The sequence below is a fragment of the Stegodyphus dumicola genome, chromosome 2 (genome assembly GCF_044657685.1).
Source record: "Stegodyphus dumicola isolate Sdum_Otavi_A_Nest chromosome 2, ASM4465768v1".
Classification (NCBI taxonomy): Eukaryota; Metazoa; Arthropoda; class Arachnida; order Araneae; family Eresidae; genus Stegodyphus; species Stegodyphus dumicola.
The window spans coordinates 110,666,058-110,679,160 of NC_140769.1; the positions used below are offsets into that span (position 1 = coordinate 110,666,058).

At 34.2% G+C, this 13,103-nt stretch overlaps 1 protein-coding gene across 1 annotated transcript in view; it reads left to right on the plus strand.

The window, feature by feature from the left end:
- The first annotated feature begins 920 nt into the window (after nucleotides 1-920).
- The window catches only part of LOC118183105 (uncharacterized), a 109,365-nt gene continuing 97,182 nt past the window's right edge, over nucleotides 921-13,103 (plus strand). Inside the window, exons 1-2 of the mRNA XM_085811028.1 lie at nucleotides 921-1,153; nucleotides 1,499-1,828. Of these exons, the coding sequence (XP_085667154.1) occupies nucleotides 1,145-1,153; nucleotides 1,499-1,828 (339 nt within the window). The 5' untranslated portion in view covers nucleotides 921-1,144. The remainder of the gene's footprint in view (nucleotides 1,154-1,498; nucleotides 1,829-13,103) is intronic.

Genomic DNA, 13,103 nt, shown 5'->3' on the forward strand with positions numbered 1-13,103 from the left:
ATCAAACATTAGCAATTTAAAACAAGAATAATATTCAGATATACTTAAAGTTCTTTATTTTATATAATGTTTTAGGTATCTATCAAAGAATGATAGTAATTAGTCATCAAACGAAATAAAAAATAACTTTTTCTTGACATTCTAGCACTACACGGAAAAGCAATTCACCCTTCCGATAATAAACACAAATGTAAACAAACATCTCTTTACGACTGGTCGGAATGCGCAGAAATCACGAAAGTGTCTCTGTGCAACTAGTCGTACGTTTAGCATTTTTACCATGTTTCAGCTAAATGTCCGACGTCGTACGGGTAACACAGCGGTGCGAAACAGCCCTTTTGACAACAAACTATCCCCTTCCCCTGAGCCTCGAGCAATTTAGAGGTGAGACAGACTGATTTGTTATGCAATAAACGTCACTTCCGGACGGAATTTTAACTTCATTTTTCGCGGACAGAATTTTAAGTGGTCAGACTCGCTCTCCTGTCTGCTGTCGAGTGCAAAGGACTGGTTGATCTCGAACGGTGTCCAGACTAGACCCAAAATTGCCAAAGTGTGTCTTGATATGTGGCTGACCGCAAGTACACTTCTATACCGTAAGTACACTTCAAGCTTTAATTCACAAAAGTTTCTGTCGCTAGCGACCACAATAATAGGTATTTTAAGCATTATTATTAATGCAATCCACAGATATGATATGACATCTTGTAACTTATTAGTGCTTATGAACCTAGCACCTTCTGTTGGAAGATTAACATCTTCATGAAATAATTTTTAGGCTATATCTAGTTCAGTCAAGAGATCAGATCTAGTCATATCACTATTTTCTCACTTACTCCTCAAACCTTGACACGCTACGTAGTGGTTATGAGCTAATGATCCTTTGGGCTAATAACTGTAACCGCGAGAATAAAAACTGATTTTTCCGGATGCAAAGTTGTGTTGCGAGAGTGGGTATATTATGCACGGGAGTTCGTTTGCTCCTGTGAAATTAATCTAGCTATTCTTTCTCATTGTTTCGAGAATCATTAAACTGATATAGAGTTTTAATATAAAATTAATGCTATAGCACGTTTCATTTGGGAAGCAGAGCCTAGAGAATAATTAGATCATTGCATAATCTGCATATGGTAAAATCGTCTCTATGAGTGAGGTACTATGTATTTTCTTTATATAGATTAATTCGCGAGTAATAACTAATCAGATGAATTTTGATTTCTATTGAAAATTTTGCATTATATCTGAATTTTTTTTGTAATTTAAATACCGTATGTTTTTGTTGTTTAACATTTACATTTACATTGCTTAATCGATTAATTATTTTAAATAATTTCGCCACTTTTTTTTTTTTTTTTTTTTTTTTTTCTGTTTTTCTTATTAAATTGCAGCTATAAAGTTAATTTTTGCTCTCATTTTTAATCATGGACTTTTTGAATTTTTGTTTGTGGCTGTTGTGTAACATTGTAATTTTTGTTATGAAAATGAAGTTTTATTTTAGTCTGTAGATGACGAATCTGATAATGGCGCTGAAGCCAGAAATAGTGATGTGGAAAGTGTCGGATCAGCTTCCCCACCTCAGTCCCCAGCCTCTGCACCACAGTCACCATCACCACCACACTCAGTGGCTTCTGCACCAGAGTCGCCATATTCTCCACCTCAGTCACCATCATCTCAGCCAGCATCACCATCTTCTCCACCTCAATCACCGTCATCTCCTGCACGGTCAGCATCATCTCCTGCCCGATCAGCATCATCTCCTGCCCGATCTGCTTCTTCGCCGGCTCATTCGGGAGCATCTGAAGCTGAACAGTCGGAAGATGAAATACAGGTCAGTTGTTTTATATGTTGAACTAGTAACTGTAGTATTGGTTTTTAAAATTTTTATCAGTTAATGTTTAATTTTGTATTAATTTATTTGCAGATGTAATTAAGTGATACATTTCTTAATATGCTATAACTTATGATGTTATTATTTATTATTATACCTCAGTTTCTTGTTTTTGTTATGGCTCTTTATGCAGAAATAACCAAACATCCTTCGTTGAGATGTAACGAAGGGTGATTGTCCATGGTATCAGCTTACCATTTGGGATCACAGATCCAGATTATAGATAGCTTCAAAACTATTCTATAATTTTTTATAGCTCTGTTTTCTTTCACAAAACAAAGGAATTAGACGCTGTTAAGGACTGCTGCATAATGATGGCTCATTGTAAATATGCTCATATTTTTACTTTGCAGTACTCTGCCACTCACTCATACTGAACCATCTGTATCACAGTGTAGTTACGTGTACTTATGATTTTTGATGCAAAAATAAACTATTCCCTTGCATCTTGAAACTATTGACTTGTTAAGCAATTTTTAATTTTGCTATGTATTTGGGAAAAAAAAAAAAAACAATGCTGATTATATTAAATACGGTTTTGTTGCTATACAAAAAATTGTATTGACCAGCCGGAATGTTTCATTAGTTATGAAGTATTGAGAAGTGATGCCACGAGACCTTCTCATGTGGAGCGACACATGTCGACAAAACATAGCATGCTAAAAGACAAGACGGCTAATCTTTGGAATATGGTAACAGGTAGTTTGGTGACATTTTGGTAAGGCGATAAAGGTTACTAGCTAGGACTTTAGCAGTGTACATGGATAAAGTCAAGAGTGTACACAATGCCATTTTTGTGCAATTCTGAGATATTTTTTTTAAATGAAAATAGGTCGACGTGTACATGGATGATACCGTGTATGTGCAATTCTTAAAAACGCGGCAAGCAGTGGGCGATTCTGCACTTTCTCCCAATTTCGCATCTAATTTTTGTCATGATTAAGCGCTTTTGTTCCATAAAAATTCTAGCATAAGCGTAATTCGGCTAGCAAATTGTTGGGAAAAAATGTTGAGTAAAAAAAAAAAAAACACCTTTACTTCGTGAAAACAAAATGGCATCCAAAAAAAAACAAAAAAACTAGCCGGTTGCTGTAGCAGGGTTGGTCGTCAGATTTTCGCCAAAAAATCGCCATGTTACCATAATCCAAAGATTAACCGACAAGACAAAAGAGTCGTTTTGCTGCAGAATGCACAAGTTTAAAATGTATCAAATAGGATAATATTATATCCTTTACTCAGTTATCTGCAAAAGTGTTTCCCCCCCCCCCCCCCTACGTCAATCTGTAACGATATCTGCCATGAGACTTCTGGCAGCCCAATAAAATTTAGCCTTGATAAAGTTGTTAGAATTAAAAGTCATAAATTCAAGTGCAGTGCAAGTTGTCAAATGAAGAAAGTCCATGGTTTCACCTGACAGACAAAGAGGACAGACATCATCAGCAACTACATCAGTGCGGTGCATGTGTCCTGTCGAGAGTCGAAAATTTGCTGTAAAAATGCAAGATTATTCCACACTTTAACAGTTAAAAGGAGTTTAAGAGTTGGTCCACTTTCTTTACTTCAGAACTAAACTGATGGCTGGATAGAGGAAAATGTTGTTGGGGTGGCTTACAGACATTTTTAGCCAAAAGATTGGTTTTTCTGTTTTCAGGCACCCCGCAGTGGCTGTGGATCCATTGAAAAACAAGCTCCCAACTAGAGGCAATTACTTTGGATACATTTATCTTAGTCTCTTCACCAAGAGAATAATCATAAGATGTATAGGCGACAGCTGCCATAATTGCAGACCAGGAGTCAACAAATATAAAAGCCTTACTAAAGTTAGTATCAAGTCCAAGAAGATTTAATATTGCTTTTCCCATGGTGAAAATCTCTGCATTGAAGTTAGAGATATTAAGGCCAACAGCATGGAATTCCTCAAAATATCCTTTATGGTACAACCCAGCAGCAGTATTTTTCTCATATGCAGAATCATGAAAATGTGGATTAACTCAGAGGTAGGGTAATTTGTAGCTATAACGTCTAAAGAAAAAGCATGAAGAGCATCAGGAACTGCATCACATTTCTTTTCAGGCATACCGATAGCAAGATTATAAGTATAGACAGAAGAGGTATAGTACTAATAGTAGGAGGAGAGATATAGTACTAATAGTAGGAGGAGAGAGTCCAAACTGGGAAGGGTGGAGCATAATAGCATATGTTATATAGGGTACAAAATTCCTCAGCACAAAAATTGGAAAGGGAAAGTATAGTAGCATATGTTATATAGGGTACAGAGTTCCTCAGCACAAGAGATAAATGATTTGTGTGTTTTCAGTCTATGAGTGATGGGAAAGTACTGTTTCCAATGTTGCAAATTTCAATCTTTTACACTTATCATGGAGTTTTAAAGTCAATTTTTGTCTTTTAAATTTTAAAGGCTCATTGCCAGTTTGAATTTTCATGACAGTGATTGGAGTGGAACCAGCTGCACCAGTAATAATCCTAAATGCTTTTTTTTTGCGTCAATATCTTCTTGACAGGTATTAGAGGCAGTGGCTATAAGTTCACCCCCATATTCCAAAACAGGCTTGACATAAGTTTTATATGTGGTCAAAAGGGGTATCAGTCGAGGAATTCCAAGGGATGCTAGACAATCTTTTTAAAAGTTTGAGTCTGTTATTTCCCCTTTAGCCGTATCATTAGTGTACCTTCTCCACAAGAGTTTATTATCTAAGAAGACGCCAAGGTAGCGAAAAATATCTACTTGAATTAAATTTTGACCACCATAGGAAACGTTGATTTGGGAATGTTTTGTTGACAAAGTGAAAAGCTGGCACACTATTTTTGCAGGGTTAATAATTACAAGATTTTGATTGCACCAAGTTTCAAGATCTTTAAGGCATCATTTCTAGACTTTATAGCAGTAATGTCGCTTCCTGTACTGTAGATAACCATGTCATCGGCAAATGCTAGGTATTTCATACCTGGTACCTCCAACAATTTAGTAGTCACTTCATTAATAATGATACTAAACATGGTACAACTAATTACAATTCCTTGAGGGAGTCCATTTTAGAGAAGAACATACCTGGACAAAGAGGACTGATATTTAACCCTGGCCATTCGTTGGAAAATTATTGATTTAAGCCAAATTTAGCGTAATTCCCCTGACACTGGCCAAAATCATCTTCTCAACCATTTTTTTTTTTTTTAATGCCAGATCTTATCATAGGTATTTTTAAGGTCTACATCATTGACAGCAAGTGTGGATTGTTTTCTATGAAATCGTGAAAAGAATGCTGTTTTTTCCATAGTATTACGTTTTGTATGGAAACCAGCCTGAAGGTCTAAGAGAATCTTATTGTCCTCCAGATGGAAGTTTAGCCTATTAGTTATCATTCTTTCCATTAATTTACAACTTTTTGTTAAGGAAATTAATCTATTGCTAGATGGATTGTCAGCTGGCTTTTCAGGTTTCAGGAGAGCAATTATTATAGCCTTTTTCTACTCCAAGGGAATATACTATTTCCAAGTAATGTTATAAAAAGTGAAAAGAGGAGAGGAGTTTGTTTCCCTTTTTACCCAGTTTAATGAAAAGTTCACTGGGCAAGTCGTCAGGTCCAGGGCATTTACCCATTTTTGTCTCATGCATAGCTCTGTGGAGCTCGTCAAGAGTAAAATCACTGTTAAAAAGAAGTTCATCGTCATGGTTGAGACATCCAGATGGCGGCTGATAAGGAAGTCTAGTCCATTTTTTTTATGGAGAATCTGCACATTAAGGTGTAAAATTTGGCAAAGTTGGTATAATAAGATCTTCCATTTTTAACCAAAGGCTCATTTTGTTCATTATTTCAGGAAGAGAGAAACGAATAAGCCCGGACACCGTCTCTTAAGTCCAAAGCTGAAACAAAATCTTTAAAACACTTTCTTATTGATTCTTTAATAGCCGTCTTAAGGACTGTCTGTGAAAGACGAAGAGTTGCATTTGATTTTAAGTCACCCAGAAGCTTAGCCTGTAAACGGGCATCATCACGTTTTTTTTTTTTTTTTTTTTTTTTTTTTTTTCAGATCCAGATAATTTAGCAGACCAGAAAGGTTTATAATTTCTCAGTCCTCTAGAAATTGAGGCTTTGGCACAAACACAAATAGCCTCTGTGATAAAATTACTACATTTATCTGCGTTTTGAAAAGTCAAGTTTATTCACATCAAGAAGTTTGTCACTCAAATGAGCGTACTTTGGGCATTCAGCCTTTTTTAAATTCCATCTAGGAAAAAAATCTCTATAAGTATAAGAGCACTGGGAATCAAGGGTGTGAGTTATCTTTGGTATTTTATGTCCATATTCACTACAGGACTCCTGAAGGTCAAATGTAATTTTTTTTTTTTTTTTCACAAATTAATGTGTGATGAAACAAGATCAGGGTTTGTCTTTTCTCCTTTAAAAGAGAGAAATATATGCCCTTTAGACTAGTGAAGATCAAGAGCAAAAGAGTCAAGGAAGACCACCAATGTGCTATCAGGAGGGTTTGATCGCTTGTGACCCTATCTGCAAGAGTGGCAATTATAGTCTCCAACAATTATGGTGTTTCTATCAAGAGCATTTTTTAGGATAGAGATGTTAGGTATATTACCAGGAGGGTTATAAACAGAAACTAATTTAGTTCACTACGATCCCTTCCATACGTGTAGCTCAACTGCCTCTAATTTGTTGACTTGCATTGAGTGAAGAATTTTGAAAATGCAAGTAATACTACTTTTAATGCCGGAGGCAATTTGACGGCATCTTGGTAAAGATTAAAGTTTTGGCATTTGAAATATTCCAGGTCAGTAGAAACACCAGCCTCTATGATAGCAAATACATCACAAATCTCTCTAGCTGAAACAGTTTGAAATTCCGTAAATTTTATACTAGACAAGCCACCTTCTAGAAAAGGACTAAGAAGGCTACCGTGTTCGAGCCATGAGAAGGGCTATTTCTTGACTTGAAAACAGGCATAATTTTCTTTGGGCTGCCCTGACGAGTGCTGTTACTCATTTAGAATTATTAAGCATTTAGCATGTGCAGCTTAAAGTTTGCTACAGACATGAGTAACACTACCTTGCTCATATGAAAAAGTGCTCGAACCTTCATATTAATTACTGTTACTTATCACTAAAGCCAAGAGAAGTTGTATTTTTGGTGATAAACTCATCATACCCTGTCTTTTGAAAGCAGCTAATATTATTTTTGGACCAGAAAGTAAGTAAAAATTTTCACAAATAGCCCTTTATGATAATACCGTAAAACATTGCATTGATGATTTGGCCAAAGACATAAAAAATGAGTTAATGCAGGCCATGAAAAAAGTAATTTTTTTCTTTATACAGTTGGATGAGAGTAAAGATGTTGCAAAATGTTGTCAACTAGTAGTTTTCATTTGATACATACAAAATGAAACAATTGAGGATAAAATGCTGTTTTCCAAAGACTTCATATGACAGCAATTTCTGAATTCTTTTGCAAATATGAACTGTCATGGCAAAAACTGATAGGCATATACACAGACAATGGCTGTATTCAGTGCTTGGATCTCGCTCAGAATTCGTACAGATGGTCAGAGAATAAAATCCCACTGTTGCTGCTATTCACTGTTTTACATAGTTTCAGGCCTTGGCAGCTAAGATGCTTCCAAACAAACTCAACAGTGTCTTAAAATTATGCATTAAAAATGTTGGTCATGTTAAAAAAAGTGTGTTAAATACTTGACTTTTTATGGCCCCAGAGTCGTAGCTAGGGTTTTCAGCGGCCAGGGACAACCGAAGATTTCGCACCCCCTACTGCTTGCCAAGGATGGAAAACATTTAATTCTGTAGTAACATCAGTAGTCACCTGTAACGTAGTAACATCAGTTTGGCGCCCTTTGGATTCTGCACCCGGGGACAGATGCCCCCCCCTCTAGCTACGCCTCTGTATAGCCCTTATCACTGTTATTCTATACTGATATATGTTGGCTCTCAAAAGAAAATATATTAGCAAGATTATTTGAACTTTGAAATGAAGTGATTTAGTTTTTGAAAATTCGAGATCAAACTGTATATAAAATTCCGAAAGCCAAGTGTTCAACCTGTAAAGCTTATCTATCAGATATTTTCAATTCATTAAACTCCAAGATGAAATTTCAAGGTGGTGATTAGAACCTAATTTATCATAGGGATGCCATCACAGCGTTTACTTTTAAATTGCAACTCTGGGAACGTAAAATTTTAGACGTCAATTATTCCTGCTTTTCTAAATCATTTGGAATTCTGGAAAAAGTACGTTTTAAGGAGGTTTCTAAGGGTATTGATGCTAAGAATAAAATATTTAAAATCATTTGCAGCACCTCACTGATAAATTCAAATGTTACTTTTTTAACTTGTGTGATAATAACATTTATGGATTGCAACGGATCTTTTTCATGCTGATAGAGATGTGCTGCCGAAAACACTGCGAGAGTAAACTTTTGAAATTAAAAATTATTCTGCAGCCAAATATGACTTTGAGAAGATGAATAAGCCATTATTTTGGGTAAAATATTTCAAAATTTATCTCAGCATAACAGAGCAAGCACTGCAACTTATTGTTTTTAAAAACTTATTTGTGCGAAAGGGTGTTTTTAACAGTTGTAGTAACAAAAATGAACTGTAGAAACATATTCAAATTCGATATTGCTCATGGATTACATTACACACTTCCTTCTGTTCAACGAAAAGCTGAAAATCTTGTCAAAAATATGCAAGCGTATTCCTCTCCTTAATTTTTTTTCCTTACCATATTTCTATAATAAAACTTTCATAAATTAGGTTAATTCTTCTTACTGCCCTTATAGGTGGGTAATATTGGTATTATTGGAGAAGAGGGATACGGTAATATTCATCTTTGGCAGTAGGGAGGCTTGAAAAAAAATTTGGGGGCTCATGTTATGGGATAAGGGTTAACCAAGATTTCATAGTTTCAGGGGGTGGAATGCAGTCAGCCATTTCTTTAGCTGTTAAGTATTTAGTTTTAAGTTATGGTTATCAAGTTTTGGTATTTACCATCATTTTCTATGCTTTTAGTTCTTTAATTTATGAAACACGTTAAAAAATAATTTAAATCTAAATAAATGTCTATTTGTATTTTTCAAGTTTTGGAAAGGAGGGGGGGGGGAATGATCTTCTATCAGTGGTAAGAGGGATGCATGGGGCAAGAAAAGTTGAGAACCTTTGCTATAGAGTGATATCCTTTTTTACCTCATTTGTGAACATTAACTAAATTTGCTAGAATATTTTTGCCTGTTGAAGCCAATTACAATATTCTGAGAAGTGTGACACATAAGAAAAGCCTAATTTATTATCTGTTTGCGTTTGATCATATTTTTTATTTTTTCAAATTTTTGATTAGATTTATGTAGTTCAGTCATTTGATGTATTTATCACAGTGCTAAATTTTGTGTGAACAATCAGGTTGCAAGCTCAAATCTTAATTTGGAATACAAGTTTAAATGCAAGAATTATTTCAATTCGTACAAATAGCTTAGTCCAAAATTATGTAAAACCACAGTGCTTTACTTCGCTAGTGCATTCGCATTAGAATTTATGAATTTAACCCTTGACTTTGCCTTATCTATATTTTCGCCTTCGGGTGAGTAGTGTGATTGTATCCTAATTGACTTAATTACTGCAAAATACCAGTATACCAGTATTGAAGGAAACAGTCAATCTGATAAGAAATGGCTGCGACTTGTTTTGAAAATGAGGCGTAAAAGATTACCAGCAAGGACATTTCGTTTGGTATCCGTTGTACCATTTTTGGCGACTTTATTGCTTGTGCTAGCAAAATGGAAAAGTACCATTTTTTATGTTACTTTGGAAAAAATATATTTCAGGGTTCCCTTTGGTGAAAATTGCTGATTTTTTGGCCCCATTCCTGTTTATGTGCAATGCCCTACCAAGTAAAATGGTGTCCAAAACATAATGCAATAAAGCATAATTAAAACATAAAAAAATTATAATCTTAATGAACTGCATTTTAAATCAAAATAAAACAAGGAAATAACATAAAAATGGAAATACATGTTATCTAATCTACACAGTACAAAAAGAAAATATTGATTTACCATATTTAGAAATTTCAATACTTTTCTGTTTCACAAATCTCGTCAAGCAGACTTTATTGGCGACAACATACTGTATGCACACAAAATATGTTAACAAATGTTAGGTCTAAGAATTTTTTATTTTAAAGGCATAAACATTTTAAAATCATTTAAAATTTTGTAAAAAATCTAATAAATAAAGACAATAAATTTGTACAAAGACATTAATTTAAGAATTTACTATGCTTTCATGGTTCAACATCCTGATTCGCTGGTTCACATCACGTGACCCCAAGTGATCTCATCTCACGTAAACTACGCTACAAAAATCTAATTCTCTCAGTAATTATCTACATTAATTTCAAGTTAAATCTTAAATTAGAATAAAAGTTTAAATTCAAGAATTATTTCAATTTGTACGAATAGCTCACTTGGAAATTATGTAAAACCGCAGTGCTTTACTTCGTTAGTGCATTCTCATTAGAAATGATGAATTTAACCCTTTGCCTTTTCTATATTTTTGGCTTCAGGTAAGCGGTGTGATTGCATCCTCATAGACTCCAACTACTACGGATTCTCCGTAGTTTCTACGGAAATTCATGAAAAACTACGAGCTACGAAAAGTATGGAAAAAACTACGGATTTTACAGAAACAAGAGCAGGAGAACCAGTACGCAAAACGGAACCAACTAATTCATCCGATGATTGGCTGAATACTCGTGTTATCATATATCACGTGTTGAGTGCGTTCCTAGTTTTGAAGAATTAGCCAATCGTAGATCAGTAACTCCAACCGTTAACGACTTATCAATAGTTCCACCCAATTGTCTGTCTCCCAGGTTCCTCGCTGATGCGTGTTTAGGCTGCATTCGGCTGCATTGTGTAGTTTACGGCGAGAGCTTAGCGTGTGTCTTGTGAACTGTGAATCAGGTGAAAGATTTTTAATCATAATGCTGCCTCGAACGAAGAAGCAAAATTATCAAAGCAGAAGTTTAAAGATTCATATTCTTCAGAATTTCCATGCATTAAAGCGTCCGGAATTTCTGTGAATCACGCACACTGCAGTGTATGCAACAAAGACTTCTCAGTTGCTCATGGCGGAAAAGATGACTGTAAACGGCATGTGTTTTCTCAAAAGCATATAGAACTTGGCACCGTAAAATCTAAAGAAATAACAAATTTCTTAATAAAAGATGATGAAACAGATCCTATAAAAGCCGAATGCTATTTTGTTCGTTTTTTAATTGAACATAATCTACCGCTTTCTGTTTCGGATCATTCCAAAGAGCTTTTCAAAGCAATGTTTCCGGATTCTGCCATAGCAAAAAAATTTAGCTGCGGTCATACCAAAACTGCTGCTATTGTGAAAACGCTTGCAGAAAATACTGTTGCTGATATTATAAAATCAGTGTGCAGTACATCATTTTCTCTAAGTACTGATGGAAGTAATGATAACAATGATAACAAACTGTACCCATTGGTTATAACATACTACAGTAAAGAAAAGGGAGTGATAATTACTTCATTGATTTCTATTTTAGAATGCACGAATAATACAGGAGAAGGTATTTTTAATTGTATAAATGAAAACTTTAAAAAAACAAAGGTTTAGAATGGAAAAATTGCTTATCATTTTCTTCAGATAATGCTAGTAATATGATTGGAAAGTTTAAAGGTGTAGCATCATTTATCAAAATGCATCAACCAAGTATAATCACCCGAGGTTGTCCGTGCCACCTCTTGCATATAGCTGCAAAAAAAAGCTACTGAAAAATTAATTGGCTCAGAAATTGAAATGTTGATAATAGATATATATTTTTACTTGGAGAAAAGTTCGAAACGGAAGCATAGCTTCAAAGTTGCTCAACAAATTTTGGGACAGAATGCAAAATCTCATAAAATTTTGAAATATTGCAGTACGAGATGGTTGTCTCTTTTAGAATCTATAACAAGGATTTTGGAACAGTGGGATGCTGTGATAAATTTTTTTGGAGATAAACCAGATAACAGTGAGAATGAAGGAAAGAGATTGCAAAACATTAAAAAAATTTTACAGTCACCGACCACCAAATTGTACTTGTTATTTTTGAAAAATACTTTGCCTTTGTTTATAACAGTAAATATTAATTTGCAACAACAAGCTCCTTATATACATAAATTGAGAAGAGAACTTTTTGAACTTTTAATGAATTTATTTGTTAGATTCGTAAAACCATCAGTAATTTCTAAAGAAAATGAAGATGTTACTCTAATGTCTATTCCATTTCAGAAGTATAGTAAACAAAAAGAAAATGAAAATTTAGTGATTGGTGCGGAAACAAGACTATATTTAAAAAATGCCAAGTTGAATGAAAGTGAAGTGAAATCATTTTTCAATTCTGTGCGAGCTTTTTTTGTAACTGCATGTTCATATATAATTGATAAATTTCCACTGAGTGATCCATTTCTAAAACATGCTGAAGTTGCTGACATCAACTTGAGAACTGAAGTCTCATTTTCATCTGTTCTTTACTTGATGAATACTTTTCCATCCATTATTGATGAAAAATGTCTTAATCAAGTAGAAATTGAATTTTCCATGTATCAAGTAGATGATTTGAAAGAAATTGTAGATTTGCGTATTTATATAGCATGGGGAGAAATTGCCAAATTAAAAAATATGAATGGGTGTATTAAATACAAAGTATTGCCTTCTGTAATGCTTGCTGTCTTAATAATACCTCATTCAAATGCAGCTTGCAAAAGAATTTTTTCTATTGTTAAAAAAAATCAGACGGAATTTCGACCAAATTTAGGTCTTAAAACTCTTGAAGCAGTTTTGATTGAAAAAATAAATATGCAGGCAAATGAAGAACTGTGTTATAAAAAAAATTCTCAAAATCAGAACTTAAGCTTGCTAAGCATGCTACATATAAATCTTTGCATTCATAAATTATGCGTATTTTGTTTAATACTTATATGTATCATTCTTGGTTATTTAAATTTTATTTCCCTGTAGAAATCATATCCAGAATAAAGATATGATTTATAGCTTCTGATTTTTTCTATGATTAGTAGTGATTTGAAGTACTTTTTATTAGTGAATGCTTGAGGAGTTAAAAGAAAATTTCTAATTAAATGTGCATATAATTTACAA